The sequence below is a fragment of the Rasamsonia byssochlamydoides genome, assembly GCF_041956645.1.
Source record: "Rasamsonia byssochlamydoides strain NRRL 3658 unplaced genomic scaffold VTN77scaffold_38, whole genome shotgun sequence".
In the NCBI taxonomy this organism is placed as follows: Eukaryota; Fungi; Ascomycota; class Eurotiomycetes; order Eurotiales; family Trichocomaceae; genus Rasamsonia; species Rasamsonia byssochlamydoides.
In genome coordinates this window covers 215,207-240,649 of record NW_027192421.1, presented here as the reverse complement: position 1 = coordinate 240,649, position 25,443 = coordinate 215,207, and the positions used below count along the sequence as shown (strand labels likewise).

The following is a 25,443-nucleotide window of genomic DNA, read 5'->3' as shown; positions in this document are numbered from 1 at the left end:
AATCGCTCAATCACTGATCAGCTGCCGATACTTGCGGAAGCCCTGCCTGTCTCTGCCGCTCTGCGTGTATCCTCTAGTTTGGGGTATCATCTTTGTTCTTTTGCGTGCTTTCTTGCTCTTCTCTAGACATTTTCTGTTTCCTTTCTTCTTGTTTTTCTTTTTCTCTCTTGAAATCATCGAATTCTTCATCTTGTTTCAGTCACGGCTCGTTCTGACATGCCTGCCAGCTACCACTAGCCCCCCCATTCGTAATATCAAAACGTCGGAATGATCTTGCTACCAAGAGAGACAATGACAGCTTCGTCCGTTTGAACCTTTCCAAAGCTTGTTCTTCCACACTCTGCGAGAGAAAGAAAGAAAAAAAAGTGAAAGAGAGGGTGCCGGGGAATTGAGATATGGCTACTCTTGCTCCGTCTCCCCCGGCCTCGCCGAATATGCGCAAACGACGACCGCGATGGTGGGCCCGGAAAATTGAACGGTACTGCTGTATCGCAGCAGGATACTTCCCTCTGGCGTTTGTCTATGGTCTCACGACGTGGGCTGTGTGGGTTGAGGCTGGGATTGGACTGCGGCCCACGAAGAGTCCGTGGCTTGGTATGGACCGGAGAAAGTTTGCCTTGATGGACAGAAGCTGACTCGGACGCAATTCAGGCCTGCCGAGCACAATTATTGGAATCTCGCTCTATCTCCTCCTTAATACTTCGTATACAGTCGCCGTCTTTACCGACCCCGGATCACCTCTTACTTCTAGCACTCGAAGCAGCGGTCGGGGTCAATACAGCCATCTGCCGACGGCAGAATTACCCGAATACACGTCTTACACTGTCAACTCATCCGGTGGGGCGAGATATTGCAAGAAATGCCAGTGTCCCAAGCCCGATCGGACGCATCACTGTTCAAGCTGTAAACGATGTGTGCTGAAGATGGATCACCATTGCCCGTGGCTGGCCACGTGCGTTGGGCTCCGCAATTACAAGGCGTTTCTGCTCTTCTTGATATATACCTCGATGTTCTGTTGGGTCTGCTTTGCTACAGCGGCGTTGTGGGTCTGGGATGAGGTGCTGAACGACACGCGGTACATGGACACGATGCAGCCGGTCAATGTCGTCTTGCTCGCCATTATCGGAGGCATCATTGGGTTGGTGTTAACTGGGTTTACCGCGTGGCACATCAGCCTTGCCGTTCGAGGCATGACCACGATCGAATCCCTCGAAAAGACTCGGTATCTCTCTCCGCTGCGAAAAGCGCTGGAACGCAACCGTTTTGAGACCCCTCCAACCAACGACGGTCGGGAGTCTGCGAATGATAGTTTTGGTCACCGGCTTCAGGGTTACGGACGGCAGATCCTCGAAGCTCACGCCAACGCTATTCCGGGCGTGACGCGGGCCGAGGAAGGAGAAGAACGGCCTTCTCCGTCGGTGCGCAGTCCAGTGTCTCGTCAGCAGGACGTTCTCTCTTTTCTTCAAGAAGCGAATAGAATCGGCACGCCGGCGCAACAGGCGCTGTCTCGCTCGTATGCGGAGCTGGAGAGGCAGCGAGAACGGGAACGATACCAGGAATACCTCGACTCGCAGGACAACGAGCAGATGCCGAATGCGTTCGATCTGGGGTGGCGGCGAAATCTGCGGCACTTGTTTGGCGACAATCCGTTGCTGTGGCCTCTGCCCGTCTGCACGACGATCGGCGACGGGTGGTACTGGGAGCCCAACCCTGCGTTCCTCGAAGCGCGAGAGAGGATCCGTCAGAGACGAGAGCAGGAGTGGGCGGAGTGGATGCAGCAGCAGCGACAGCAGAGCTACGAGTACTGGATGAACGGTGTCGACGAGCAGCAAATGAATAGCGCAGGCGGACCGGGCAAAGCGATCCCAACATACCATCCCCGCATGGAAGGAAGCCGACCGGGCTCGCAGCCGGCATCAATTGAACGGCCAAGCACAGGAGTGTCGATGAAGACGCTAAGACCTATGTCTCCCCGACCCCGACCTGGGGAAAGCGATTATGAAGATGACGAAGTTGACCACGACGGCTCCTCCTCACCGCGTTACGACACGAGTTCGGATGAGGAGCGAATGAAGCATCCCAGAAGCCGCAAAGGCAGCAATCCCCGGGACACGCGAAGCAAAGCTGACAGGGTTCTGGGAATCAATCGGGATCAAAGTCAAAGTACTCCAGATGAATGGCGTGACTGGGATTGATGATTCAGTCGATCCAGTTGAATTTTTATCTTATCTTACCGTTTTTGTACCTTATATCATGCATGTGGCACGTGGTTGGTAAGGGGTGGCTTGCCATGTTTATATGAGTGACGGCGTTTTTCTTTTTTTTTTTTTCGCCATTCAATTTGAGTGGCGCTGCATATATGCTCTTTTCGTCTTGTTATTTGTTTTCTCTCGATTTTTTTTTCCCTTGTTTGTCTTTTTGTAGATGAGTATGGATGAGAGGTCATGCATGCTGTTGAATTAAAAGTTGTATCTAAGACTTGTGCGGTGGGTGATTTTTATGTATGTAGCGTTCTGTAGGTACTATTAGTCAGGACGTATATTTTATTACTACTGTAAACGTTCATCAAAGCAATACTCGCAACTACCAACACTGCCCAACATTGTCTGATCTGACCAGCTCGTCATCGGCGAATTGTTCTGCTATGAAAGAAATATTAATAATAAGTCTAACTAAACATTGCCATTTCCATCAGGACTTCCCCTCACCCGGTTGAAGCGGTCGATAGGGTGACCACTGTCGGGATTTTTGCTAGCATCAAGCAAAAACAGATTCCACCAATCACGTCATCACCGGCATATTGTTGCGACGAAGACCGAAGGGAATAATGTATGGCGATGGAGGATAGTGCGATGGCAATTCTGATCCATTGCCATGTTTATATAAAGGACAGGATAATTCATTGGCAAGATGGATCTCGCTGCGTTGCTATCAATCAATTGGGAGCAACACCATCACATTACCTGCCGGAGCCGACGTTGTGCTGCTAGGCTACATAGCTAGCCATGCGGTTTCTCCTTTCTCTTCTTCTTCTACCAGCAGTGGTCCTTGGAACGCTGTTGGGAAGAACCAACGATGGCAACACCACCGAAGTGACCTGGGACCCATACAGCCTGTCCATCAACGGCAAGAGACTGTTCATCTTTTCGGGAGAATTCCACTATCAGCGACTGCCCGTCCCGGAGCTGTGGCTGGACATCTTCCAGAAGCTGAGGGCGAATGGCTTTAATGCGGTGTCTGGTGCGTGCCTTGCCCATGGAGCATTACTTGCGTCTTGCTGATGGATGAATTTCAGTCTACTTCTTCTGGAGCTTTCACAGTGCCTCGGAGGACCATTTTGATTTCGAGACCGGTGCGCATAACGTCCAGCGGCTGTTCGACTATGCAAAGCAAGCTGGTCTCTATGTGATTGCCCGGCCTGGGCCCTACTGCAATGCCGAAACGAATGCCGGAGGTTTCGCGCTCTGGGCGGCAAACGGCCAGCTGGGCAAGGAACGGACCAGCGATGAGCAATACTATAGTCGCTGGCTGCCATGGATGCAGGAAATTGGCAAGATCCTGGCGGCGAACCAGATCACCAACGGCGGGCCGGTGATTTTAGTCCAGCATGAGAACGAACTTCAGGAGACAGTGTATAGTCCTAACAACACCTTGGTCATCTACATGGAGCAGATCAAACAGGCTCTGGATGCAGCCGGAGTTGTCGTCCCAAGTACGAGCAATGAGAAGGGCATGCGCTCAGTGAGCTGGTCGACCGACTATCACGACGTCGGAGGCGCTGTGAACATCTACGGCCTTGACTCGTACCCCGGGGGCCTGTCGTGTACGGATCCCAATGCAGGGTTCAATCTCGTTCGAACCTACTACCAATGGTTCCAGAACTATTCGTTCACCCAGCCCGAGTTTCTGCCCGAGTTCGAAGGCGGCTATTTCACCAGCTGGGGTGGGGAATTCTACGACGACTGCACGCCCGTTTTGGCCCCCGAATTCGCGGACGTCTATTACAAGAATAATATCGGCTCCCGCGTCACGATGCAGAGTCTGTATATGACCTTTGGAGGCACGAACTGGGGCCACAGCGCCACGCCGGTGGTGTATACGTCGTACGATTATGACGCCCCGCTGCGTGAGACCCGCGAGATCCGGGACAAGATGAAGCAGACCAAGCTGTTGGGACTCTTTACCCGGGTGTCGTCCGACCTGCTGAAGACGGACATGATAGGGAATGGCACGGGGTACACGAGTGACGACAGCATCTACACCTGGGTGTTGCGGAACCCGGACACGCAGGCGGGGTTTTATGTTGTTGCACACGACGACAGTCCCTCGCGAGATGTGACGACGTTTGCTGTCAATGTCAATACATCTGCAGGTTCGTGACTTGGATTCGTTTTCAGAGCGGGCTGCTAACAAGAGACAACAGGAGCTGTTTCCATCCCGAACGTCCAACTTGACGGTCGACAAAGCAAGATTATCGTGACTGACTACCGGTTTGGAAAGTCGACTCTGTTGTTCTCTTCCGCGGAGATCCTTTCTTATGCAAATCTTGATGTCGATGTTCTCGTCCTGTATCTGAACGCCGGTCAAACGGGTGTCTTTGCACTGAAAGATCCTCCCCCGGGCCTGACGTTCAAAGTATACGGTAACTCCAATTTCACAGCCTCTCGATCACAGAACGAAACGACCACCTACTCGTATACCCAGGGAGAGGGCATTTCTGCAGTCAAGTTCTCGAACGGAGTGTTGATCTATCTTCTTGATAAATATACCGCGTGGAACTTCTTCGCGCCCCCGACAACTTCCAACCCTGCGGTGGATCCTGACGAACACGTTTTTGTTATCGGACCATACCTCGTCCGGCAGGCTTCTATCCAGGGCGATACGATCGAGATTGCGGGTGATAATGAGAACACTACTTCCATTGAGTGAGTCCTCCCTGTGATGGATTACATGTATGTACAGTACGTACTTATACCAGTCAGAGTCTACGCAGGCAACAAGGTTAGCAATGTCAACTGGAACGGCAAGCCGATCCCAGTCAGACGGACGCCGTATGGAAGCCTGGTCGGGCAAGCCCCTGGGGCGGAGGACGCCGTGATTTCTCTTCCCAAGCTCGGTCCTTGGAAGGCCCAGGACACAATCCCCGAGATTGACCCTGACTACGACGATTCTCGCTGGACGGTATGCAACAAGACGGTTTCGGTGAACGCGATTGCTCCCCTTTCCCTTCCCGTCCTCTACTCCGGGGACTATGGTTATCATGCGGGGGTGAAAGTGTACCGCGGACGGTTCGACGGGACAAACGTGACAGGCGCCAATATCACCGTCCAGAACGGCGTTGCAGCGGGGTGGTCAGCGTGGCTGAATGGGGAATACGTCGGAGGGTCCGTGGGCAATGTCAGCCTTGCTGCGACTTGGGCCGAGCTCCAATTCAACAAGTCGTCACTGCGAGCCAAAGACAACGTGCTTACCGTCCTGACAGACTACACCGGCCACGACGAAGACAACGTCAAACCTGCCGGCGCACAGAATCCACGGGGAATCCTCGGCGCCGTGCTCACCGGGGGAGCAGGCAACTTCACCTCCTGGAAGATCCAGGGCAACGCAGGTGGAGAAAAGAACATCGATCCGACCCGTGGGCCCATGAACGAAGGCGGCCTGTACGGCGAACGAATGGGCTGGCATCTCCCGGGGTATGAGCCTCCAGCCTCCGCTTCAGACAGCAGTCCTCTAGACGGCGTCTCGGGAGCAGGGGGACAGTTCTACATCACGACCTTCGACCTCGACATAGATGAAGACCTGGACGTCCCGCTCGGTATTCGCCTGAGCAGCGGCAGCAACAGCACCGCCCCCGCCCCTGCAGTGGTGTATCTCTTCCTCAACGGGTACCAATTCGGACACTACCTCCCTCACATCGGACCGCAGAGCGTCTTCCCCATCCCGCCGGGGATCATCAACACCAATAAACATAGTAATAAGAACACGCTGGCCCTCAGCCTCTGGGCGCTGACGGACCAGGGCGCCAAGCTGGATGCTGTCCAGCTCGTTGCGTATGGGAAGTACAGGACGGGCTTTGATTTGAGTTATGACTGGAGTTATCTCCAGCCGGGGTGGGTGGATCGGAGTGAGTATGCTTGAGGGGCGGCAGCAGCAGTAGTGGAATGATACAATAGCTATATCTGTAGGGATATATCTGTTAAATAAATAAATAAATGATGTTCGATGGAAAGACCATGTCTAAGCTATATATATACTCCGTATACTTCCATAGTTCCAACAAATCTCTTCACTTAGAGTATTGAGGAGTAGTTAAAAAAAATAAACAATAACATAATTATGAATTAATCTACTATACTCTATACCCATCATACACATAGGCAATGAGGCAAGAAGTCGCAAGTCAAGATGACTGAAAGACCGACTGACTTGTTAATCAAGTAAGAGAGAGAGAGAGAGAGAGTGTGTGTGTGTATTTGGGAAATGAAAATGAAATGAAATGAATTAATTAAAATGCTAATAGCAAAAATTTCATTTTTTCCCCTAGTCTAGGTAGCTTACTAGATTACCTAGCTAACTTGCTTGAGTAAGGTATGTAGCGTATAATTGAATGTATATTAATTACCTGCTCTATGTAGTTCTATGTACTGTACGTAGCATGTCTCTGGGAGAAAAGAAAATCCCTAATTTGAATCCGTATGATGCTGGATAGATATGATTGCCCAAGGTATGTGTATAAAGAAAAGAAAAAAGAACAAAAGGAAAAAAGAAAAGCACTAATATATGACATATATAAAGCTCATGCAATCAATCAACAATCATAGCGATGCGCTGACTCTAGATCTGTTAATAATGAAGCGGCTCATATTGTGGCAGACACTATTACTCTATGCAAGTCTGGCGTAGACTACAAAGGTCTGCCACGTGCAGACCTCCACCAGCAAAGCGATCTCGAGGCTCCAATATGACTTCGACCTCGATGATCATTTTCATTAGAGCGGATCTTTGGAATCCAGAATATCTCTCTGTTTCCAGATTCAAGCAGGAAACTTAACGGCCGTCGCTATACCAAGTCCTTGCCAGGGTCAGATTATCAGTCTAGCTTGCTCATCAAGCAAGCCATGGAGAATACAAGGACAGATAGGACAGTTCTGATCCCGTCTGGAGGGTCGAGATACCAGTCTGAATGCAATTCCCTTTGTCTATCCTTGACCGTAAACTAATATGCTGAGAGTTTAATAGTCGACTTGGTATCGACTTTCCTCTTTATTTAGGAAGGCAGCCAGGCCGGTAGCAGGGAGCACTCAGAATGGTACAAAACTAGGTACTGGTTTTGAATACAAAAATTGCCATTTTAGATTTAATGTGAATATTAATAGAATACCTAGTAATCTGAGCAGTGACGCGATTCAAGCTTCTTGCCGTGAAGGGTATAAAGGTGGCGCTGCTCCGCCAAACCTGGAAATGGAGTTTGGTGGGGGAGGAGCCTAGATGCCAGCCTGTCATTCTTGAGCCTCGACACCTTCCATAACAAATATCCCCCTTCAGTTCTGAACAATGACCTGCTTTGAGAATCTACAAGTTGATCTCCCTTGAGCGATCTTTCTCCGATCGTGTGATCTACCTGTCCGATTGAATCCGTCTTCCCCGTGCATCTCCTCTCTTCGTTCCCAACCGGCACCGCCGCCACTACTCCGTACACTGCACTGCACCGCACCCTTCTATTCTAATCTGATCGCGTTGGAGGATTATCTGGTGTAGCATTGCGCTGGCTAGCAATCGACTACGATCTCACGCGATCCGATATCGATCGATCGATCGACAGATTGATAACCTAATTGCTTCATCATGTCCCCCACCATCCGCCGCCTCATGAAAGAGGCCGCCGAGCTCTCCGCCTCGTCGCCATCGACATCACCGCATTTCTGCGCCCATCCCGTCTCCGACTCGAACCTCTTCGACTGGCACTTCACCATGGCGGGGCCGCCAGCCCCGTCGCCATACGCGGGGGGCATCTACCACGGCCGCATCGTCCTGCCACCGCAGTACCCGCTGCGCCCGCCGTCCTTCCGCTTCCTGACCCCGTCCGGCCGGTTTGAGGTCAATCGCGAGATCTGTCTCAGCATCAGCGGCCACCATGAGGAGACGTGGCAGCCGGCGTGGGGGATCCGGACCGCGCTGACCGCCATCCGGAGCTTCATGGACGGCGACGCCAAGGGCCAGCTGGGCGGGCTGGATGCGACGGACGAGGTGCGGCGGATGTGGGCGGAGAAGAGCCGCTCGTGGCGCTGCGACGTGTGCTCGGGGGGGAAGACAAATGAGGAGATTCTGAGGGAGTGGCGGGAGGTGTGTCTGCAGAAGGGGATTGCGGTGGATGAGGAGGGGAGAGAGTTTGTCCCGGAAGAGTTGAAGATGCATTATAAGAAGCAGTCGCAAAACACTACAACTGAGGAGAAAGGGCAAGACGACGCGCCGACATCAACCTCCAGACCGATCGAGACAGCTTCGACGGAGACGAAACAGTCGATAGAACAGGAACCTCTTCAGAATCGACAAGATGCAACGGCGGCATCTTCTACCACATCCTCCTCTTCCCACCACGCCTCATCCAGTACTACCCTCGTGTCTACATCCACGAGACCAACCCCTACCACCACGACAACAACCACGACAACAACCATCCAACATCAACCGCGTGCTCCTACTTCCTCCTCCTCCTCCGACGGACCCTGGCTCGACCGCGCCATCGTCGGCGTCCTGATCGCATTGATCTTTATGATCTTGCGGAAGATTGCCAATACGGAGCCTATATAACAAGCAACAATGGGCAATAAGGAGGAACTTCTTCTGGCTAAAGCTTTGGGTTTTGAGCCTCCCTTTCATTCTGTTTTTTTTTTCTATTCTGTCCTGTTCTGTTTTGCTCTACCTGTCGTCTAGTCTGATCTCGTTTCGTTTATACCCCATACCCATGTAGTTAGTTCGTCAGTCACTTCATCAGTTAGTTGTCATGTCCGCTACGATATGTCATGCCATGACATCATCATTGTTGCTTTTGTGTGTGTTGCCTTTTTTTTTTGACCTGCGCTGACCTTACCTTCTTACCTTACTGGCGTTGGGCGAGCGAATCATCTGATGTTGACAATATCAGGATATGTTTTGGCAAATGGATATTAATATTGATATTGAGACCAGGATAGCATAGCATGTACCGAGACGAATGAAATCGACCGATATCAATTGATTGGCCTTTTATTTACAATTCAATTTACAGAATTGTAAAATCGAGAGAGAAAATCGATATAAGTAAACTATCTGCCCATCTACTATATCTATGAGCACCAAAAACGAAAAGATCGCCCAATTGATAATATTACACCACCGCCAACGCTGATGAGATGCTAGATTCATCGATTGTATGTACATGTACAGTAAACAAAAAAAAGGAAGAAGAAGAAGAAGACAATGAATCATGCTGGGAAAGAAAATAGAAACCTCAGCCTCAGCTGCGTTGAGTGTGAACCGACCGCAAATGAAATGCAAGAAATGCCTCGCCTCCTGGATGCAAAACTTCCCTCCCTATTCCCTGACCAACTGACCAAACTTGGATCCAGATCAAAACAAACCAACAGACTCCACATACATGCAAGAAAAAAGAAAGAAAGAAAGAAAAAGGAAAAGAAAGGAAAAAAAGAAAGAAAGAAAGAAAGGTACAGTAAGTACATCCGTATTGTACAGTACATGCAATCAAAAAGTGAACCGCCTGTTAGGGAAAACAAATAGCCTCAAATCCAACCGTCATCGTCATCATCTCGTCAAAATCATACAACTAACCACCACCATTCTTTGACTACCCATCCATGCTGACTCTGATGCTGCTGCTGCTGCTCAGGCAACCGCGTGGCTACACCAACTCTTGCCAGCCACTCCAGCACCAGCTCAACCTCCCACGTCCCCATCGACGGCTTGACCATACTCGCAATCGCTGCGGCATCGATACACGGCCGGATGGCGACAATCCCCACGACGGCAGCCACCGCCTGGTCCCACATCGCCTTGACCAGGTTGCCGTTCACATCGAACCAGAGAGGAACTTTCCCAGGAAGCGTCGTCGACGGCGGAGGAACAGGCGCCAATGGAGTGGGCAGATCCATCTCCCCCCGTGGCGGCGGAACGGAGCAGACCTTGTCCCAGACTGGATTGCCATACACATACGCGCCGCGCACAGGTCGCACGTGCACAGTGAAGCGGAACTTGTCTTTGGCGATCACTCGCGTCTCGTATCCTCCATCGGTCAACCCGTACATCTCCCGCGGCGGATCATACGCTTTGAGGACAACCTGCCGTTCAGCCGCCAGGTTGATGATCGCCAAGATATCCCCGTCTTGTGCATTGTATCTGACTTCGGAAAATCCCTGCTGGCGGAATTCTTCGTCTAACACCTCCGTTTTGAAACTTGCTGCGCGCTTCAGGATAGGAGCGTCAATGGCACGCTTCCGCCCCAACGACGCATAGAAGACCTCGGTCAGGTTGAAGTTGCGGCCAGGCGTGGTGCGGCCGCGGTTACTTGCCGCTATGACTCGTTCAGTGACCAACGATTGCAACGCTTCGTCAATCAGCGGCGGTGCAAATCGTGACAACGACCGTCTGGCATCGGCAGAGTCGTAGGTTTCCTCCCCAGCGACGACGTTGGCACGAATCCAGGTCTTTGCCGTTTCAAGACGAGAAAGCTCGGCTTGCTTCTGTTTCTGCAAACTGCCCTTGGGCTTTTCCTCTTTCAGAGGGATCGCAAACGGCACACCGGCATAAAGGGATCGTTTCCTGCCGAGCGTGGCGACCGGATTGTTGGTATAAAGCTGATCGAGAGACGAATCCGGGGGCTCCACGCGAAGCTCAAAGAGATCATCGAACTGTTCTCTTGTTGCAGGCAGATCAGGCACTCTCTGTGAGATAGGAATATCGACCTGAGAGTCTGCCCACTCCACAATCTTTCCCCAATCATAGCCTTCCAGATTGTTGTAATCGATCCGAGGCACTTCATCTCTCTCATACGCTTCGATGAACCGTTCCTGGAAGTCACTCTGCATCTTCGCCATCTGCAGCCTGTTTCGACTCAGAACGGCTTTTCCTCGATCGTAGATAAATTTCGGGTCATGTTCTGGGAAGGCTTTCGCAACAAGGTTCCAGTCAACCATTTTGCCCTCCAGACCTCCTGCCAGCGTCCTAACAACCACAATCGCGTTCATGAGCTTGCGAACCAAAGCCTCAGGCATGGTCCTAGCAAACCGATTTCGCCGAAGGACCTGACGACGCACTGGTCGAGCTGGAGGTTGATCAGCAGCCAAGGCCTCATTCGCTTCCGTCGGCGGTTCTACACGCGGGGATAATAGCACAGGAGTTTGCACAATGCTTGATGGGACGGCCACTTCGCTTGGTGGAAGAGCAGCCACCATAGCACGAAAGGCCTGGCGCGTGACCTTCGGTTGAGGTGCTGCTACCGGCAGTGGAGCAGGCTCATCGACGTCAAACCGAATGCCTCCCTCGATAGGAGCCGTCTCGAAAGGCCCCGGCATCGTCTGGTTGATATACACAAGCTCCTTGTTCTTGACATCGAACAGTGCCGCATTCTGAATCTCCCACCTAGAGATCACGTCGTTGTCCGCAAAGAACTTGCTGGAGCGTGGATCAAAAACTGCCGCGGAGACAGTCTTAGGCGGCTTGGCTTGGTTGAAAATCTCAGTAAGAGATTGAGGCAGAGCAGCCGTTTGTTTCTTTGCCGGCGGCTCTGGCTTTCGGTACGCCGGAACACCTGCATCGCTCGCAAATGTTCCGGTTGGAGCGTGAAAGCGCTGAACGGGATTCATGAGCATGGCGTACGGTGCCATTGTCGAAATTGGATGCGCCCGTTTTATCCTGCCAATAGTAGCCATAGGGCCCTCCTTAGCTATGCCGATAGGAATCTGGTCCTGCTGTCTGGCTGGGGCTGGGGCAAGTTTGCGTAGGGGTCGTGGTGGACCTGCCCTGGCAGCTGGCGCTGGCCTCGAGATGGATGTCAAGCCTTCTGCTGAAGGATCTTGGGCAGATGGACGCTGGATCTTCATAAGACGAACAGGCTTACGACGCCCATCAGGGGTCTCCGCTCCGATTGCCTGCAAAAGGCGCCTTTGAATGCTCTGTCCTTTCCTCTTTTCCTGAGCCACAACAAACGCTGGTTTCTGGTGAAGCTGCACTGTAACACCTGGCTCAAAAGGCAGCTTGGCCATGCTCCCAAATGTCCGACTTGGGGCACCTCTGCTACTCTTTGAGATTCGTGGGTCAACCTCCGGACCAGGGGGAATGTAAAATCGCGCCTCGCTTGTAAGCATCTTGTGCTGCAAGTCTTTCACTATAGGATCATTGGGCGAGATTTCCGGCTTTGTAATGATGCTCTTGGTAACCATCACGCCTTTGCTGTCTTTACCGCTGAAAGTCAGCTGGCGCAGCTTGCCTGCGTCAATCAGATGCTTGGCCGTTGATCGAACAGTACGGAAATCAGGCTTCTCGGTGTATTTGGTCTTCATCCATGCTGTCACAAAGGGATACCATAGTTCGGTGCCAAAAGGGAATGCTCCACCGCTCTTTTCCACGACATCCATGATGATCTTTCTTCTCAGAACAGCCACTGAGCCTCCTTTCTCTCCCCGTGTCTTCTTTTTCCGGCCCCCTGGGGTCTGCGAGGCTTCGCGAGAGGGTACATCAGTCCGGATTTTGGTGGAGATTACACTCGGGGTCTCCTCCTTTGCAGCTTTTGCAACATCATCACGAATGGCAGCCGTCATCTCGTTTGGAGGAAGCACATTAGTCTCGGCCGTGACGATGCGCTCTGAATCAACAGGAGGCGCACTTTCCAAGACTCCCTCTGCATGCGTCCCCGTAATTTCATTCGGAGGATCGTGTTGTGCTTTTCTGCCCCTCTTCCGACTCGCATCGTCGAGAGGTAATCTCTTTGGCGACCGGTCTACTTCAGTTGTGGTAGAGTCTTGGATTTCCACGACATCGACATCTTCCTGAAGGGCTCTCTTACCGTGTATGGCTGATTTCGGGGTAGAATCATCCGGACCGATGTCCTCTGCAAGGATATTTGGCTCACCACCAGGCATCCCCGCGTTTTGCTCGGTCACGCTTTTCTCGCCATCAATGCGTTGTCTCTTTAGTGGCGGGCCCGGGCCTACTTCCGTCAAGGTAGTCGAGTCTTCTGCAACGTCGCCATCTTCCTGGTGGGCTCTCTTGCCACTTCTGACAGAAGGGCGCAACATCTGGTCATTGATGATAGGCGCAGGAGATGGGGTTTCAGCGGCCACCGTTTCGCGGTCAGGCATACCCTCGGCTGCTTCCTCGACGAACCACGAGAATGACCGCAACTTCGGCGACTTGAATATAGCGATGCGACTAATCTTAGGTCGACCCTGCCTTTGGCCTGCCGGCCTTCGTTTTCCGCGAGGGGTTATGTAGACACCAGGACCGGGACGCTCAATCAAGAAGATATTGTATTCAGTCCACGTTTCATCCAAGCCGAGAGCCTCAAGTTTTTCCTTCTCAGACATCCCTTTGAATCGCTCTGGGTCATTTTTAGAAAGTCGTTGCCTTTTGAAGGCTGTCGCAGGGTCTTCGTCGAGGACATCATCGAGTTCGAAATAAGTTGGAGCGCGTTTCGCAGGCACAAGTGGAATAGCGTCTTGATGCGGTGACGCTGGTTTGTTAGGCGTACCCTTCGGCCGTCCAAACACCCTGGTAGGCCCTGCGACACGCCTCAAGGCTGCCGGTGGGATACTGTCTTTGCGACTTCGAACAGCTAGAGAAAAGGTTAGCTCAGTCGTATGATTTGATTCTTGAGAGGGACAACTTACTGAAACTACCCCCCGGCAGCAACACCGCCACGGGATCGCTGCTTGATAGAATGTAATCCGCTGGCTTGGCTGCAGCCACACACTCCCGAAGCGTGGCATCACCCTTCTTGACGAAATCGGCTGACGGATCTATCGGATGCAAGCCACGTTCGTCAAGCTCAGGAACAACATCGACAGGTGGCACCGTGATCTTCTCGCTTTTAGCATCTTTCGGAACAAACTCGACCGCTTCCCAGCTGGCAGCACCGGAGTCTACCAACTTTTTGAAGTTCTTGGCGGAATAATGCACGTAGTGGGTAACTGTCTTGCTAAGAGCAGTGTCCCGAACAAGAGCGAGGTGCCGAAGATGCGGTGGTTGAGAAACCTGCCAGCATTCGACCAGACGACTCAACGTGTTCTCCAAGGGGCGGCGAAAGAAGCCCCCAAAGCCGACCCTAATGGTATCTGCGTTTGTCCTTCCCGTAGTACCAGCGCTGTCGATGACGTCGAAGATGAGATTATGGATGTTTCGATCCGGAGTCCATCGTGGTAGTACTCGTCCACCCTCATCCACGACCTCTTCCTTGACCACGAGCGGTCCACCGGCGTTCGTGGCTGACGGTCCCTGTCTTGTCGTGTCGGCATCGACATCATCGTCAAGCTCAGCATTTTTATCATTCTCCTGCTCCAGATTGGAAAATAAGACTTTGCTGTCCTCGTGGAACAGCTGGAGATCCCGCTCAGTCGGCTCACGAATCAACATAACGCAAGGGTGCAACGCCTTCATGGTTTCTTGATACTGAGACTGGGCCTTTACCCGCTTGACACAGCCGATGCGCTCGAATTTCCGGAGAGCTCTCGAGAGAATCCTCCATCGCCAGCCGTCGGCAAAACCCAGAATTCTCTTAAGATCATTGCGCGCGATGATCTTATATTCCTTCAAGATCTCGAAAAGCTTGTCGATGAAGACTTTAAAGTCGATGATGTCGCCCGCCTCGTGCTTTGGTCTCGGACCGCGGTCTGCGGGCGTTTCGGTGGTGCTGAAAGTTGGGGTTTCTGGGACGAATTTCCGCAACGTACATAAGCTGGTTCGCGATGCCTTCACTTGGACGGCGCGCTTTTCAATGTAGCCTTTCTGCTGCAACGCGTCTGTCCTCTTTGGAACCGATCGTTTGTCCTGGCCGCTCACTTTCACCAGTTCCGTTTGAACTATGCCTTGGGATTTGCGAGACGCAATGATCGACAACAGAGCAAATTCCATAGGCAGCACTCTAGATTCGTCTGGTTCATGGCCCGTAATCGCCAACCAAGTTCTTTCCTCAGAAACGAAGACTCGAGGTGAAGCGGTTTGACTAAGGGGCGGCTTGGTTTCGCCCGCAGGAGCGTTGGCAGACTCAGCTTGCTGAGCGCTTAGCGCCTCAGCAAGAGTAAGTCCATTTCCTTCTTTATTTTTTCCGACGGACACTTCCGGGTGCCTCGTCAACCAGGTCCAGACTCTCTCCTGGAATCCACGGTCGATGAGAGGTTTCCTATTGGACCTTGCATGAATTCCACCTTGTGGCGGGGTGTTGTAGAAAGCATCGATAAACGATAAGATTTCCGCAGGAGATGCACCTGTATTTGTTTAGCGCATGTCACACAAAACATGGCGGAGAAAAAAAAATACTCGATGCAAACAGGTTCCTTTTTATCAAAAACAATAAGGGAAAATAATATCAAATCCCATTCAACAATAACATGGTACAGCAAACAATGCGAATTATGATAATATGTCGAAGAATACGTCAAATTACATGATCAAGAAGTTCAGTACACAAGAGTAACAGACAAGATAAATTGTAGAAGGACAACAAGATAAGATGAATCATTTTGTCGGAGAGAAATAAACGTCACGGGACGAAATCCAAGACCTAAAACGCAGGAATTAACCAGAGGGGCAAAAAAAAAAGAAATCGGACCTACCCTGGTCACCACAGAGCGCAATCTCCGCTAGTAGAAAATCGATAAGATCGCGAAAGCTCGGAGCCATCGTCCCCTTTCCATTTCCGGTCCCACAAACCGGCCAGATTGGATTGTTCCTTCTTGATTCTAGGTGGTGAGCATGGAGGTGGTGATTTTCTGATGGCGACAAGGACGCGATTCGAACGCAGGACAGTTTGAGCTCCGTCGAGGGACAGAAAGAGGGAAAAAAAGGCGGGACACCTCAGGTGGCGGGATGCCAGGCAAGATCAGGTTTAGCGGTGGCGCGAACGTGAAGGTGACGCTCTGTGGAAGGTGGCAAGGAGAGATGTCACGTGGGGTGAAGAGGTTAAGTGAAGTGGAAGACTGCAAGAGGGACGGATGACAAGGCTAAGATGGGCTCTAATGCCACCTACCTAATTTGGTATGTACAAGTCACGTGATTTGGCTCGCTTTGTCGAGATCTTGGTCAAATGCTCAGCATGCAGTCTATCACTTGCAGAGAATGTTCTATTATGTGGTATGATGTGCATTGTGTGCTATTCTTTTTTTTTTAACTCTTTCTATGCACTGTCTTATTCTTACCGTGACCATTCACTAGAGACTTTTTGTTGGTATGCCATGATTGTATACTGTCACATGCAACAGTGAATGTCACCTTTTAGGGAACGTCTCACGACCCAATCATAGGTAAAAACTAGGAGGGTACATCTACTCTCACTGGCTGCTTAACTTCGAATTGGGAATTGGTCATATAACCAGCGGAGGCCTTGACTATATCCATCACTGTTTGGAGCTCCTCGTCGGTTCGCGGCGCGTAGAGGAGAATGTACTCTTTAGGGAGTCTCCAGCCAAATACGTGCTTGGTCATCTCGACTCCATCCAATGGATGCCGCTGGCCCCAACCCATCTCGATCACTTTCTTACCTACACCCGTGTCAGTCAAACACTGCGTCTCGTTCACGTCCGGTCAACTTGGATTACAATCTTGAGGTGCCAACACCGCATGCACTGTGTGGTCGCCGGTGGCATGGATATGACAAACTTCCCGAAACATTTCCTGTGCGATCGGCGACGCCGCGACATCATCAGCGAGGAAGATGCTCTGAGTCGACTTCCCTTCATGAAGGGAGGGCTTGAACTGAAGTAGACTGGGGTGGTCGTTGACTAATTTGGCGAATGCTTCGGCGAGTCTCTATAGAAGTGGTCAGCCAGCCAGCAATCGCTGTATCTGCCAGGAGAATAGAACATGCCAGCCGGATATCCACCGGAGAGTATTGGTCCAGCTGACGCTGGGGCATGGGATGTGGTCCTAATCGCGGTCGTGGACCACGTTCACGTTTTGGCGAGTCTTGTGGCAGCCAGCTCCTCTTGTCCGGATTGCTGTCGTACACGTCAGTGCTGAAGACGTCCGTTCCGAGTGGTCGCATGAGAGCACTGGAAATGAACCAGCCTCGCACACTGCACGGGAGTTCGCTGGGACCGTAGGCCATGTAAGTTCTGTAGTCCCTCCATACGGCCCGCAGGACGCTGAGAAGGCCGACTCCCCCAAGGGAGAGTGCTAGGAGCACTCGGGGATCCAGCTGTCTCAGACGGTTGGCGGTAGGGAACCATTTGTGCCAGTCAAAGGGGATGACGGACGACATAACGAGGGGGCTTCCAGCAGAGAGCTGCAGGAGAGATCGAAGCCTCACAGACAGCAGGCATCAGAAGCAAATCCTCTTGCAGCTGCATTTTTGAGATGCAGCTTGGGTACTTCGATTTGCAGGACCCTGCATTCCTGGAGAACTGAGCTCATGATTGCAAAATCATGGCTGCTTTGTACTGCGCTCAGGAGATGGAATTAACAATCTCAAACGCATGCCCATTAGTTCCTTCTCACGAGCAGCGCAGACGGAATCTAGGCCGATTGGCGACTACTTTGATGACACATCCTCCTTGAACCATCATCATCTGCTGTCAGGTACGACATTAGCTCAAGAGAGTTCATTGAAAAGGGCTCATTCCTCGGATGTTGTGATGAGCGGTCGATACCGATTGGGAGAGGAAAGCATCGGCAGTGGGTGGGACTGTATACAATTGATTGTCTGGAGTAGCCTATCAAACCTCGCGTATATTGTATCCGGCAGGATCCTATTCCATAGTTCTTTCCGAGGTCAAATATCATAACTGGCTTGGAATCAATCTCGTAATCACACCGGAACGGAACTCCACCATATCCCCGTTGCCGTTCCATCGCCAGGTACGTTTCTCTATCCAAACAGCACGGATTACCTACCCAGATAAAGTTTGATCAGTTGTTGCAGGCTCCTGCGCCAAGCCCGGCGACATCCGGCGTCTCATACGTTGAAGCGAAGAACCAGGTCATGCGACAGGGATTCCGAGAAATTGATTGGGACGAGGGATCTTCGGAGATAACCCATGTTACGAAGACAGATCAATATAGAAATACAGACAAGGGTGCTCGTTAACTCATGTGGATGCATGAAGCCAAGACATTATATAGACCACCTGGGACATAAAAGGAGCGACTGATCTGCCTGCTCCGAGGTAGATCATCATTGTTGTTCGGTGGTTAGTAATACGCAATTTCTGTGTTATTGCTCAGCGGAATATCCGGGTTATGCAGGAATCATGAAGGATGCCTGTGACAGCGTACGTGGGCTGGCGGGGTGGCAGCTTCCCAAGCAAGTATGGAGGGGACGATCAAGTGTGACACTCTGGAGGGAAAGTGCGACTGGCTGCTATTCTTGTGAATGGACAATCCAGGGACCAGATGGCCGGCACGGGTCCATTCTCGAATAAGGAAAGCGCGAATGCTCGTGATGTCAGCTCGGAGCCGGCCTTACGTCAGGCCCCGATCAGCCGGTCCCGGCTTGGCGCATGCCCGGTCTGCCGGTTGGCTGGCAGCGCAGATGCCGCGTGTCGGCCGCATGCATGGGACTTAGAAGTAATTTATGCCTTTTATTCTTGCGCTGCAAGCATAATTGCTGCCCTGCGGTCATCCTCCTCCTCTGAATTGACGGGAGCGGTTGTGTCTCTCTTTAGACGACAATTGATGAATGGACCCAACTTGACACACCATGCCTAGAGATATCTAGATATAGGATCCTCTGATACTGCCGCCGCCGCCACCACCGCCGCTGTTGTGCCATGGAAGACCCTGCGGTGCCTGCGACGGAGGGGCCTCCTCCGCTGCCTTACTCTCTCCACGAGCGGAAATTGTCCATCGCCTTCTTCTGGACGCTGTTCTTCATCGACACGCTGGTTCAGCCCCTGGTGCTCTATTATGCGCTCCGATATGGCACCGATTTGTCGCTAAATATGGGTACGTCAGTTGACTTGCCACAGGACGTCTTAAGGCAACTTCTGACGGTTGTAGTGTTTACTGTCAGTACGGCGGCATTAGGGGGTGTCTCAGTCTTCGAATACTTCTATCGATTATACAACCTGTTCCGGAAGAACTCGCGCGCGAGGCCGCTGAATGCGCGAAAGTCATGGGTGAGTTGGAGGGATGGAATCATGATAGGAATACGGACTGATCAGTCCTAGCTGGACTTTTTCCAGATCAATTTTACCATTGTGTGGATGATCCTGGCGGCCGAGTTGATAGTGTGAGTTCATACAACGGAGCCAACAAGCGCTGTCATCAGAATGGCTGACAGTTGGTTTCCCTTCTAGTGGAACGGTCCATCCAGTACCCCATGGTAAGCTAGGTTCTACATCGTCACCAGCGAATGATCTCGTCTAATTCTTGTCTTCCTCTCCAGTCCGTCTTCTTGCCATGCCCCTCCCCACGGTCATGTTCTATTTCGGTGGGGTACATCTGTCGCTGGATATCCTCCGCATGTGCGGAGTTAAGGCGCCGTTTCGGATTTCCTCCACGCCCCGGGGCTCCACGATGCCAACAGCGCTCTATGTTCTGATCGAAGATATCGTCGCGGTGGATGGTGGCGGTGGCCAGAAATACCGGTATGCCCTGCGGACGCGGTATCTGTCGAGCCCGTACTTCCGGCAGATGCTGTTCGAAATGAATTGCTTCTGGGCCGGAGGGTCACTGATTTTTGCGGGTGCCATTACGGCAATCGTCTTTACGACCCCTATAAATGTCGCATATACCGTACGTCAGCTGTCTGGGTTCTTCTCTTGTCTTTTCATCTTTCTTTCTTTTTTTTTCCCTTTTTTTTATGTATTAAAAAACTAACTTATCTAGCTTGGCTGGGCTCTTCCCTTCGGGTGGGCCGCTGTATGGACCCTCATCACGTTCCCTTGGGTCCGAGCGGAGCTCCGCCGGGAGAAAGAAACCTGGGGTCGAATCCGCCGCGGCGAGCTGTATACAGACGACATCAACGTCAACCCGCGCACTCGACTGAACTCGTTTCAAGAACGCCTATTCCCTTTCACGAGAGAAAAGCAAACCTCGCCACCTTCGTCATCGGACGGTGCCGCCGCCGGCGCAGGACGCGGAGAACCGGCGCATCATCCGGATGGTCCTGTTCCTGACCATAACAAGGAAGAACCAGACGGAGAAGTGTGATCTGTACTACAATCTGATGCAATAAATGACATGAACCGGACGAATCTGACGAGCTGCCTTTGTTATTATGTTAGGATCAAATACTATCTATCTATGAGTGTATGAACGAGTTTTTATGATAACGCAAGCACCAAGCAATGAAGCATGCAAGAAGGCATATCTTCTTCTCTTCTTCGACGTTGTCAATGTAAATACAATACCCTTACTTCCTTCTTTCTTCCTTCCGTTCTTTCCTTTTTTTTTTTCCCTTTCACCTATCCCGCAATAAACCAAACCAATCGATTATAGGGAATAGATAGATAGATAGATGACTAGATGACTGACGGAAGTTTTAGCATGGTCATAGAATACGTGTACATGGTGTCTATATTATAGTTATATATCACATATTTCTATTTCTATTCCTATTCCTACCCGAATTGGAATTAACCTTCTGACTAAATACTGTACAGAACGATCAATCTCTCCCTCTCTATCAACGAATTATGATTATACCTGAATCTCAGCAGCGAATGGCGCACTGTTAATAAACGCACACCGGCGCAAGATATCCTCCACCGCTAATACACCCGTTTTTCTTTCCCCGTGGGAATTGTTGGTAATGTGTTGAGCACCCGGTGACGGTCCCCCGATGACATAGACTGTTACCTCAGCCGGGTTCTTATTATCAGCACGTCGAGAGGAGTCGAAATCGAACGCGACAGGCCAATCCTGCAGCACGTTCGTTGTTGTCGTCGAGTGACTTGGATTCCCCGTCGCAGCGAATGCGATCCAGCTACCGGAGACTTTCTTCGCCAGCGCCTGGTCTGACGCCGTCCAGTTTAGGAGATGACCGGGATGATTATCGAAGACGTACGGCACATCAGAGATATGCGACACCCCGAACCACGTCGCGCCGAACTGGTCGAAAATGCTGCTCAGCGCCGTCTGGTTGAGATCGTACAGCCAGGCTGCCGACCCAAACTGCGTCACCGCATGCCCGAACGCGATCGACGGACAGGTGAACTGGATATCGCGCAGCATCTCCGACGCGCGGAAATACTCCCCGGACACGTTGAACCCCCTCAGCGGGGCGGGTTCAGCGGGGAAATCCCTACGAGGGTACAGCTCCAGCAGACGGGAGATGGTCTGGTTCGTGAGAGCAGGGTACGTCGAGAGCAGGACGGACGCGATGTCCTGGTCAGTCGTCACAGTCGTTGGGTTTGTTCCTGCGAAGAGGGACCCGTCGTTCTCGTTCCAGCCCATTATCACTGAGACGTTTTTGTAGAACCGGCCTGACTTGACTAGGGCGGATGGTGCGTCTGGTACGAAGGAGCCATCGACAACAGGCGCGCTGTCAGCAGTTAGCTGGTTGATCTTTTTCTTTTGCGTTTTTATTTTATTTTATTTTCCAGACTTACAACACGTGCAGTCCCAACGGGTTCACCTCTGCCTCGTATTGGATCACGACATCCAGCAACTGTTGCATGGGGATGTTTCGCAGACAGGCGAGGGTTTCCACCGAGGTGGTGTTGCTAGATGTGCAGTTTGTTCTCTGCGCAATCGCCTGGGAATGCACTGCACTGATATTGCCGGTGACTGAAGAGGAAGTCAGAAAAAAAAATCAGATAAAAATCACGGCAATCCTGAGAAGGCTGCAACTCACTCCCAAAGTTCCCAGTCGGTCCACCACTCTGCATAACCGCCTTGTTGAACGGCGCCTGGTTCTGTCCCCCGTAGGCAAGCGCATGCAAACCCACCGTCAGCGCACCCTCAGACTCTCCAAAGATGGTGATGTTATCGGGATCCCCGCCGAAGTATTCGATGTTCTCTTTGATCCATTCCAATCCGAGGCGCTGGTCGAGTAGTCCCGCGTTGAGGGAGCCTTCAGCACGTAAAGCGTCTGAGGCCGCATAGCCGAATACTGACAACATTGTTAGTGAGTAATGAAAAAGATGTCGGCAGAGTCTTAACGTACGATTCACTCGATGATTCATGGCCGCATAGATGATAGGCTGTTTGTTGGCGACCGAGTTCCGGACCAGATTGTTTGGGGAATAGAGCTGGTCATAGATCTGGCCAAAGGACGCTCCTCCTGCAGATCAAGATGTCAGTCGGTCATGAAGATCTCAATCCGTGATATCATATCATATCTAGTGTGATAAATACAACACGCACCTCCATAAATATACACCATAACTGGCAACTTCGAGCCATTGCTCACCCCCTCCGGCCTCGCAATCCGCAAGTTGAGACAATCCTCCGAGATATCGGTCACATTGGAGAAGAGCGGGAAAAACGACAGGGGCACCTTCTGCTGGGGGCACGCAGGCCCTGCGACAGTGGCATTGATCACGGTGCCGGCAGGGGGAACATACGGCGTCGGAGGCGCAAACCGTCGCGCGCCGCCGGTATCCTGCCCAAAGGGGATGTTCAGGAAGGACTCGACGCCATCGGACCCGGCAATGCCGACGTATTGCACTCCCGTTTTGGGATTCGTCACCAGGGGAGTTGGAGTTGCAGTTGATGCTTGGACAAATTGGAGGGCGGAAAGAACGGCGATGCTGGAGAGGAGCAGCATTGTGAAGACAAAAGAAAAACAAAAGAATGTTGATGTGATGAAAAAAAAGATAAGGAGACGTGGAAAACCGTCCTGACTTGCTTTTTATATTTATACCTCTCTCAATTCCTGCATGGTTGCTGGACGAGCTTAATTGGGAATTTGCTCGCAAGTGATTCTCAATACGGTAAACGTACACCACATGTACGGAGTACTGGGGGCCAAAGCTGCTACAAGTATAGAGGGCTGAGCTTGACCTGTAAGTAGATCTAGGGATTCTAAATTCGATTTTAGTTTCGTAGACAGCGAGAATGTTGGGATAAACGTGGGCTAGCCTGGTTCGAGACAGCACATCTGATAACTCGAGTTGCACGTACATACATGTACGTACATGTATTCACGGACCTTGCAAATCTCTACTCCGTAGATAGACTAGGCGTAAGTAAGCACCAATATAGTTTCGCTACAGTGTCAACACAACCTAAAGACTACGATATCCCAGAGCTAAGAATCAACCATATTGCAGAGACGATTACGAGTACGTAGTCTGAATCGACAGGTGGACTTCATTAATTAATTAACCATTTTCTCAACCCTAATTATAGTAATCATTATTACTCCTGAATAGGCACCATTGGAATATCAATGTTAGTTCTCACCTCAGAAATGCTTCAACATGCAGTGCCGTTCTAGCAGCAAGTGGACATAGATAAGATCCATAAATAAGGAAGCATGTACAGTACGGAGTAGTCAATCGCACAGCATACTGAATCAGATATAGTGTCTGATATCCTGTCTGACATGCTCAAATTAAAATTTAAAGTAATAATAATGATTCGACAGGTCTGCATGTATGTACGTAAAATAGTGGAGACTAGAGAAACAACCTTACCTTCCTAGGTAGGTAATGTCTGGAGTACTAGCTGCATCCACTTGTATAACAACTAAAGGGCTTAGCAGCAGAAGGACTGCGATATTTGACTGCAATTAGAATAAGTAATACCTACCTAGGTAGGTACATGTACATACATAATAACCCAGATCAAGATGTCAGTCAGCTTACTCAGATGCCAACTGCCATGTCAACTATTATATAATTGATGCTGAACATACAATACATACTTTGAATTCGAGCTAGAACAACGAACGCAGGCATTCACAGCTGCTGAAGACTCATGAATGTCAAGGAAGAGCATTCATTCTTTCGACTTCACTTCTCTATTTGATCCGTTTCTTTAGTCAACCCAAGGCGAAAAGTTTATGCTTGATATATTAAAGAGTATTGTTTGAATACTGCAGATAGGTAGGGAGAAAGAGCCCATTTATTAGTAGAGAAAATGTAGTATTATAGAGATTATATATACCTCTCAGTCAAAAACATTTCACCGCTCTTTCGGCAGTAATCAGGTATTCTTATAGCTTACTATTATATTATTATATAAATTTAAGTAGTCAGAGGTCCTGTAAGATAGGGGTATTACTGACCTATTTACTGATAAGCTACGCGCATGACAGATTAATTTAAACAAGAGAAAGGAGACGGTCAAAACGGCTCATTCATTGACTTAAAAGACGCCGGAAAGTAAGATTTTTTTTCTTTATAACTCTTCATGGGCTTTGTTATCTATAGATACTTGACGTATACCATTAATTTTAGTCAAGTCAAACATGCTAATCATCCATTTCCATTTCTTATGTATGTACTGTACATACATACATACATACATACATACATACATACGTATCTCGTTCCTCGGCCAACAAGCTGACAACAAGGCTGAGACTGCGGAGGTGATGGGAATTCCATCACCTGACAATGACCGTGTTCAGGTACGTACCTATCCAAGCAGACTACTCGCTGAGCCCGGTTAATGCGCACAATTCCTTTCCCCAGATGAGTTAACAAGCTTGTTCGTTGACATCCTCAATAATATTGATCATAGCATGGCCACTCTCCCTAGCCGCTCTCCCTAATCGCCTCGATACAGCCATACAACTAAGCGAGCATGCGTGCCTGCATCGACATTCAGTCTACACCTTGCCGTCGTCAGAGAGATTACAAATCCACCGAGCATCGTGATCCTGGCATATTCTGTCTGCTCCCTACCATCCATCCAAAGGGGATACCAACCAAATTTGTATTCAAGAACAACCCTTATCTTATTAATTGCAGTATTAGTATAGTCTCTTATCTTTTAATTAATAAGACTCTTACAGCTAACTACCAAAAATTAGGCTTATTATTATATAAAAAGTCCTAATCAAGGACAGTTACCCTTTAAGTATATCTAATTATCTAGCGCTAAATGAAGATACCGTTCGAATGATGAGACCGTTCTTCTTTCCACCAATCCCTAGCTAAACTAGGTACTCTATTGAGAGATTTGTATCATGCAATCATGATGTGCGGCCAATAGAGGAGGACAGTCGAATGCCAGATAAGGGCCTAGGGTCGGGCCTGTGTTCCTCACTTGTCGGCCACAAGAATCCCAGCTTCTTCATCCTTCAGAGCTAGTATCCTATCCTGATGTTCTCTCCCTCCCTCTGTG

The 25,443-nt window shown here is 50.5% G+C and overlaps 9 protein-coding genes across 9 annotated transcripts; 4 read left to right on the top strand and 5 right to left on the bottom strand.

The window, feature by feature from the left end:
* Positions 1-395: 395 nt before the first annotated feature.
* On the top strand, positions 396-2,195 carry VTN77DRAFT_5254 (uncharacterized protein; the record flags this gene model as incomplete). Its single annotated transcript, XM_069421403.1, has 2 exons — positions 396-594; positions 652-2,195. The coding sequence occupies 2 exons, from the start codon at positions 396-398 to the stop codon at positions 2,193-2,195; spliced, it is 1,743 nt and encodes a 580-aa protein (XP_069277069.1).
* Positions 2,196-3,005: 810 nt separating this feature from the next.
* VTN77DRAFT_5253 (uncharacterized protein) lies at positions 3,006-6,138 on the top strand (the record flags this gene model as incomplete). Its single annotated transcript, XM_069421402.1, has 4 exons — positions 3,006-3,240; positions 3,296-4,372; positions 4,424-4,925; positions 4,983-6,138. The coding sequence occupies 4 exons, from the start codon at positions 3,006-3,008 to the stop codon at positions 6,136-6,138; spliced, it is 2,970 nt and encodes a 989-aa protein (XP_069277068.1).
* Positions 6,139-7,845: 1,707 nt separating this feature from the next.
* On the top strand, positions 7,846-8,811 carry VTN77DRAFT_5252 (uncharacterized protein; the record flags this gene model as incomplete). The annotated part of the gene is made up of 1 exon (XM_069421401.1): positions 7,846-8,811. One exon carries the CDS (start codon positions 7,846-7,848, stop codon positions 8,809-8,811), a length of 966 nt encoding a protein of 321 aa, XP_069277067.1.
* Positions 8,812-9,815: 1,004 nt separating this feature from the next.
* VTN77DRAFT_5251 (uncharacterized protein) lies at positions 9,816-15,888 on the bottom strand (the record flags this gene model as incomplete). The annotated part of the gene is made up of 3 exons (XM_069421400.1): positions 9,816-13,825; positions 13,881-15,473; positions 15,822-15,888. The coding sequence occupies 3 exons, from the start codon at positions 15,886-15,888 to the stop codon at positions 9,816-9,818; spliced, it is 5,670 nt and encodes a 1,889-aa protein (XP_069277066.1).
* A 900-nt stretch (positions 15,889-16,788) lies between these two features.
* On the bottom strand, positions 16,789-17,464 carry VTN77DRAFT_5250 (uncharacterized protein; the record flags this gene model as incomplete). Its single annotated transcript, XM_069421399.1, has 2 exons — positions 16,789-17,013; positions 17,072-17,464. The coding sequence occupies 2 exons, from the start codon at positions 17,462-17,464 to the stop codon at positions 16,789-16,791; spliced, it is 618 nt and encodes a 205-aa protein (XP_069277065.1).
* Positions 17,465-18,971: 1,507 nt separating this feature from the next.
* Positions 18,972-20,355, top strand: VTN77DRAFT_5249 (uncharacterized protein; the record flags this gene model as incomplete). Its single annotated transcript, XM_069421397.1, has 6 exons — positions 18,972-19,146; positions 19,201-19,319; positions 19,371-19,432; positions 19,500-19,525; positions 19,589-19,938; positions 20,032-20,355. 6 exons carry the CDS (start codon positions 18,972-18,974, stop codon positions 20,353-20,355), a joined length of 1,056 nt encoding a protein of 351 aa, XP_069277064.1.
* A 489-nt stretch (positions 20,356-20,844) lies between these two features.
* Positions 20,845-21,600, bottom strand: VTN77DRAFT_5248 (uncharacterized protein; the record flags this gene model as incomplete). The annotated part of the gene is made up of 1 exon (XM_069421396.1): positions 20,845-21,600. One exon carries the CDS (start codon positions 21,598-21,600, stop codon positions 20,845-20,847), a length of 756 nt encoding a protein of 251 aa, XP_069277063.1.
* A 151-nt stretch (positions 21,601-21,751) lies between these two features.
* VTN77DRAFT_5247 (uncharacterized protein) lies at positions 21,752-22,331 on the bottom strand (the record flags this gene model as incomplete). Its single annotated transcript, XM_069421395.1, has 2 exons — positions 21,752-21,933; positions 22,001-22,331. 2 exons carry the CDS (start codon positions 22,329-22,331, stop codon positions 21,752-21,754), a joined length of 513 nt encoding a protein of 170 aa, XP_069277062.1.
* Positions 22,332-22,444: 113 nt separating this feature from the next.
* Positions 22,445-22,915, bottom strand: VTN77DRAFT_5246 (uncharacterized protein; the record flags this gene model as incomplete). Its single annotated transcript, XM_069421394.1, has 1 exon — positions 22,445-22,915. The coding sequence occupies one exon, from the start codon at positions 22,913-22,915 to the stop codon at positions 22,445-22,447; it is 471 nt and encodes a 156-aa protein (XP_069277061.1).
* Between the last annotated feature and the right edge of the window lie 2,528 nt (positions 22,916-25,443).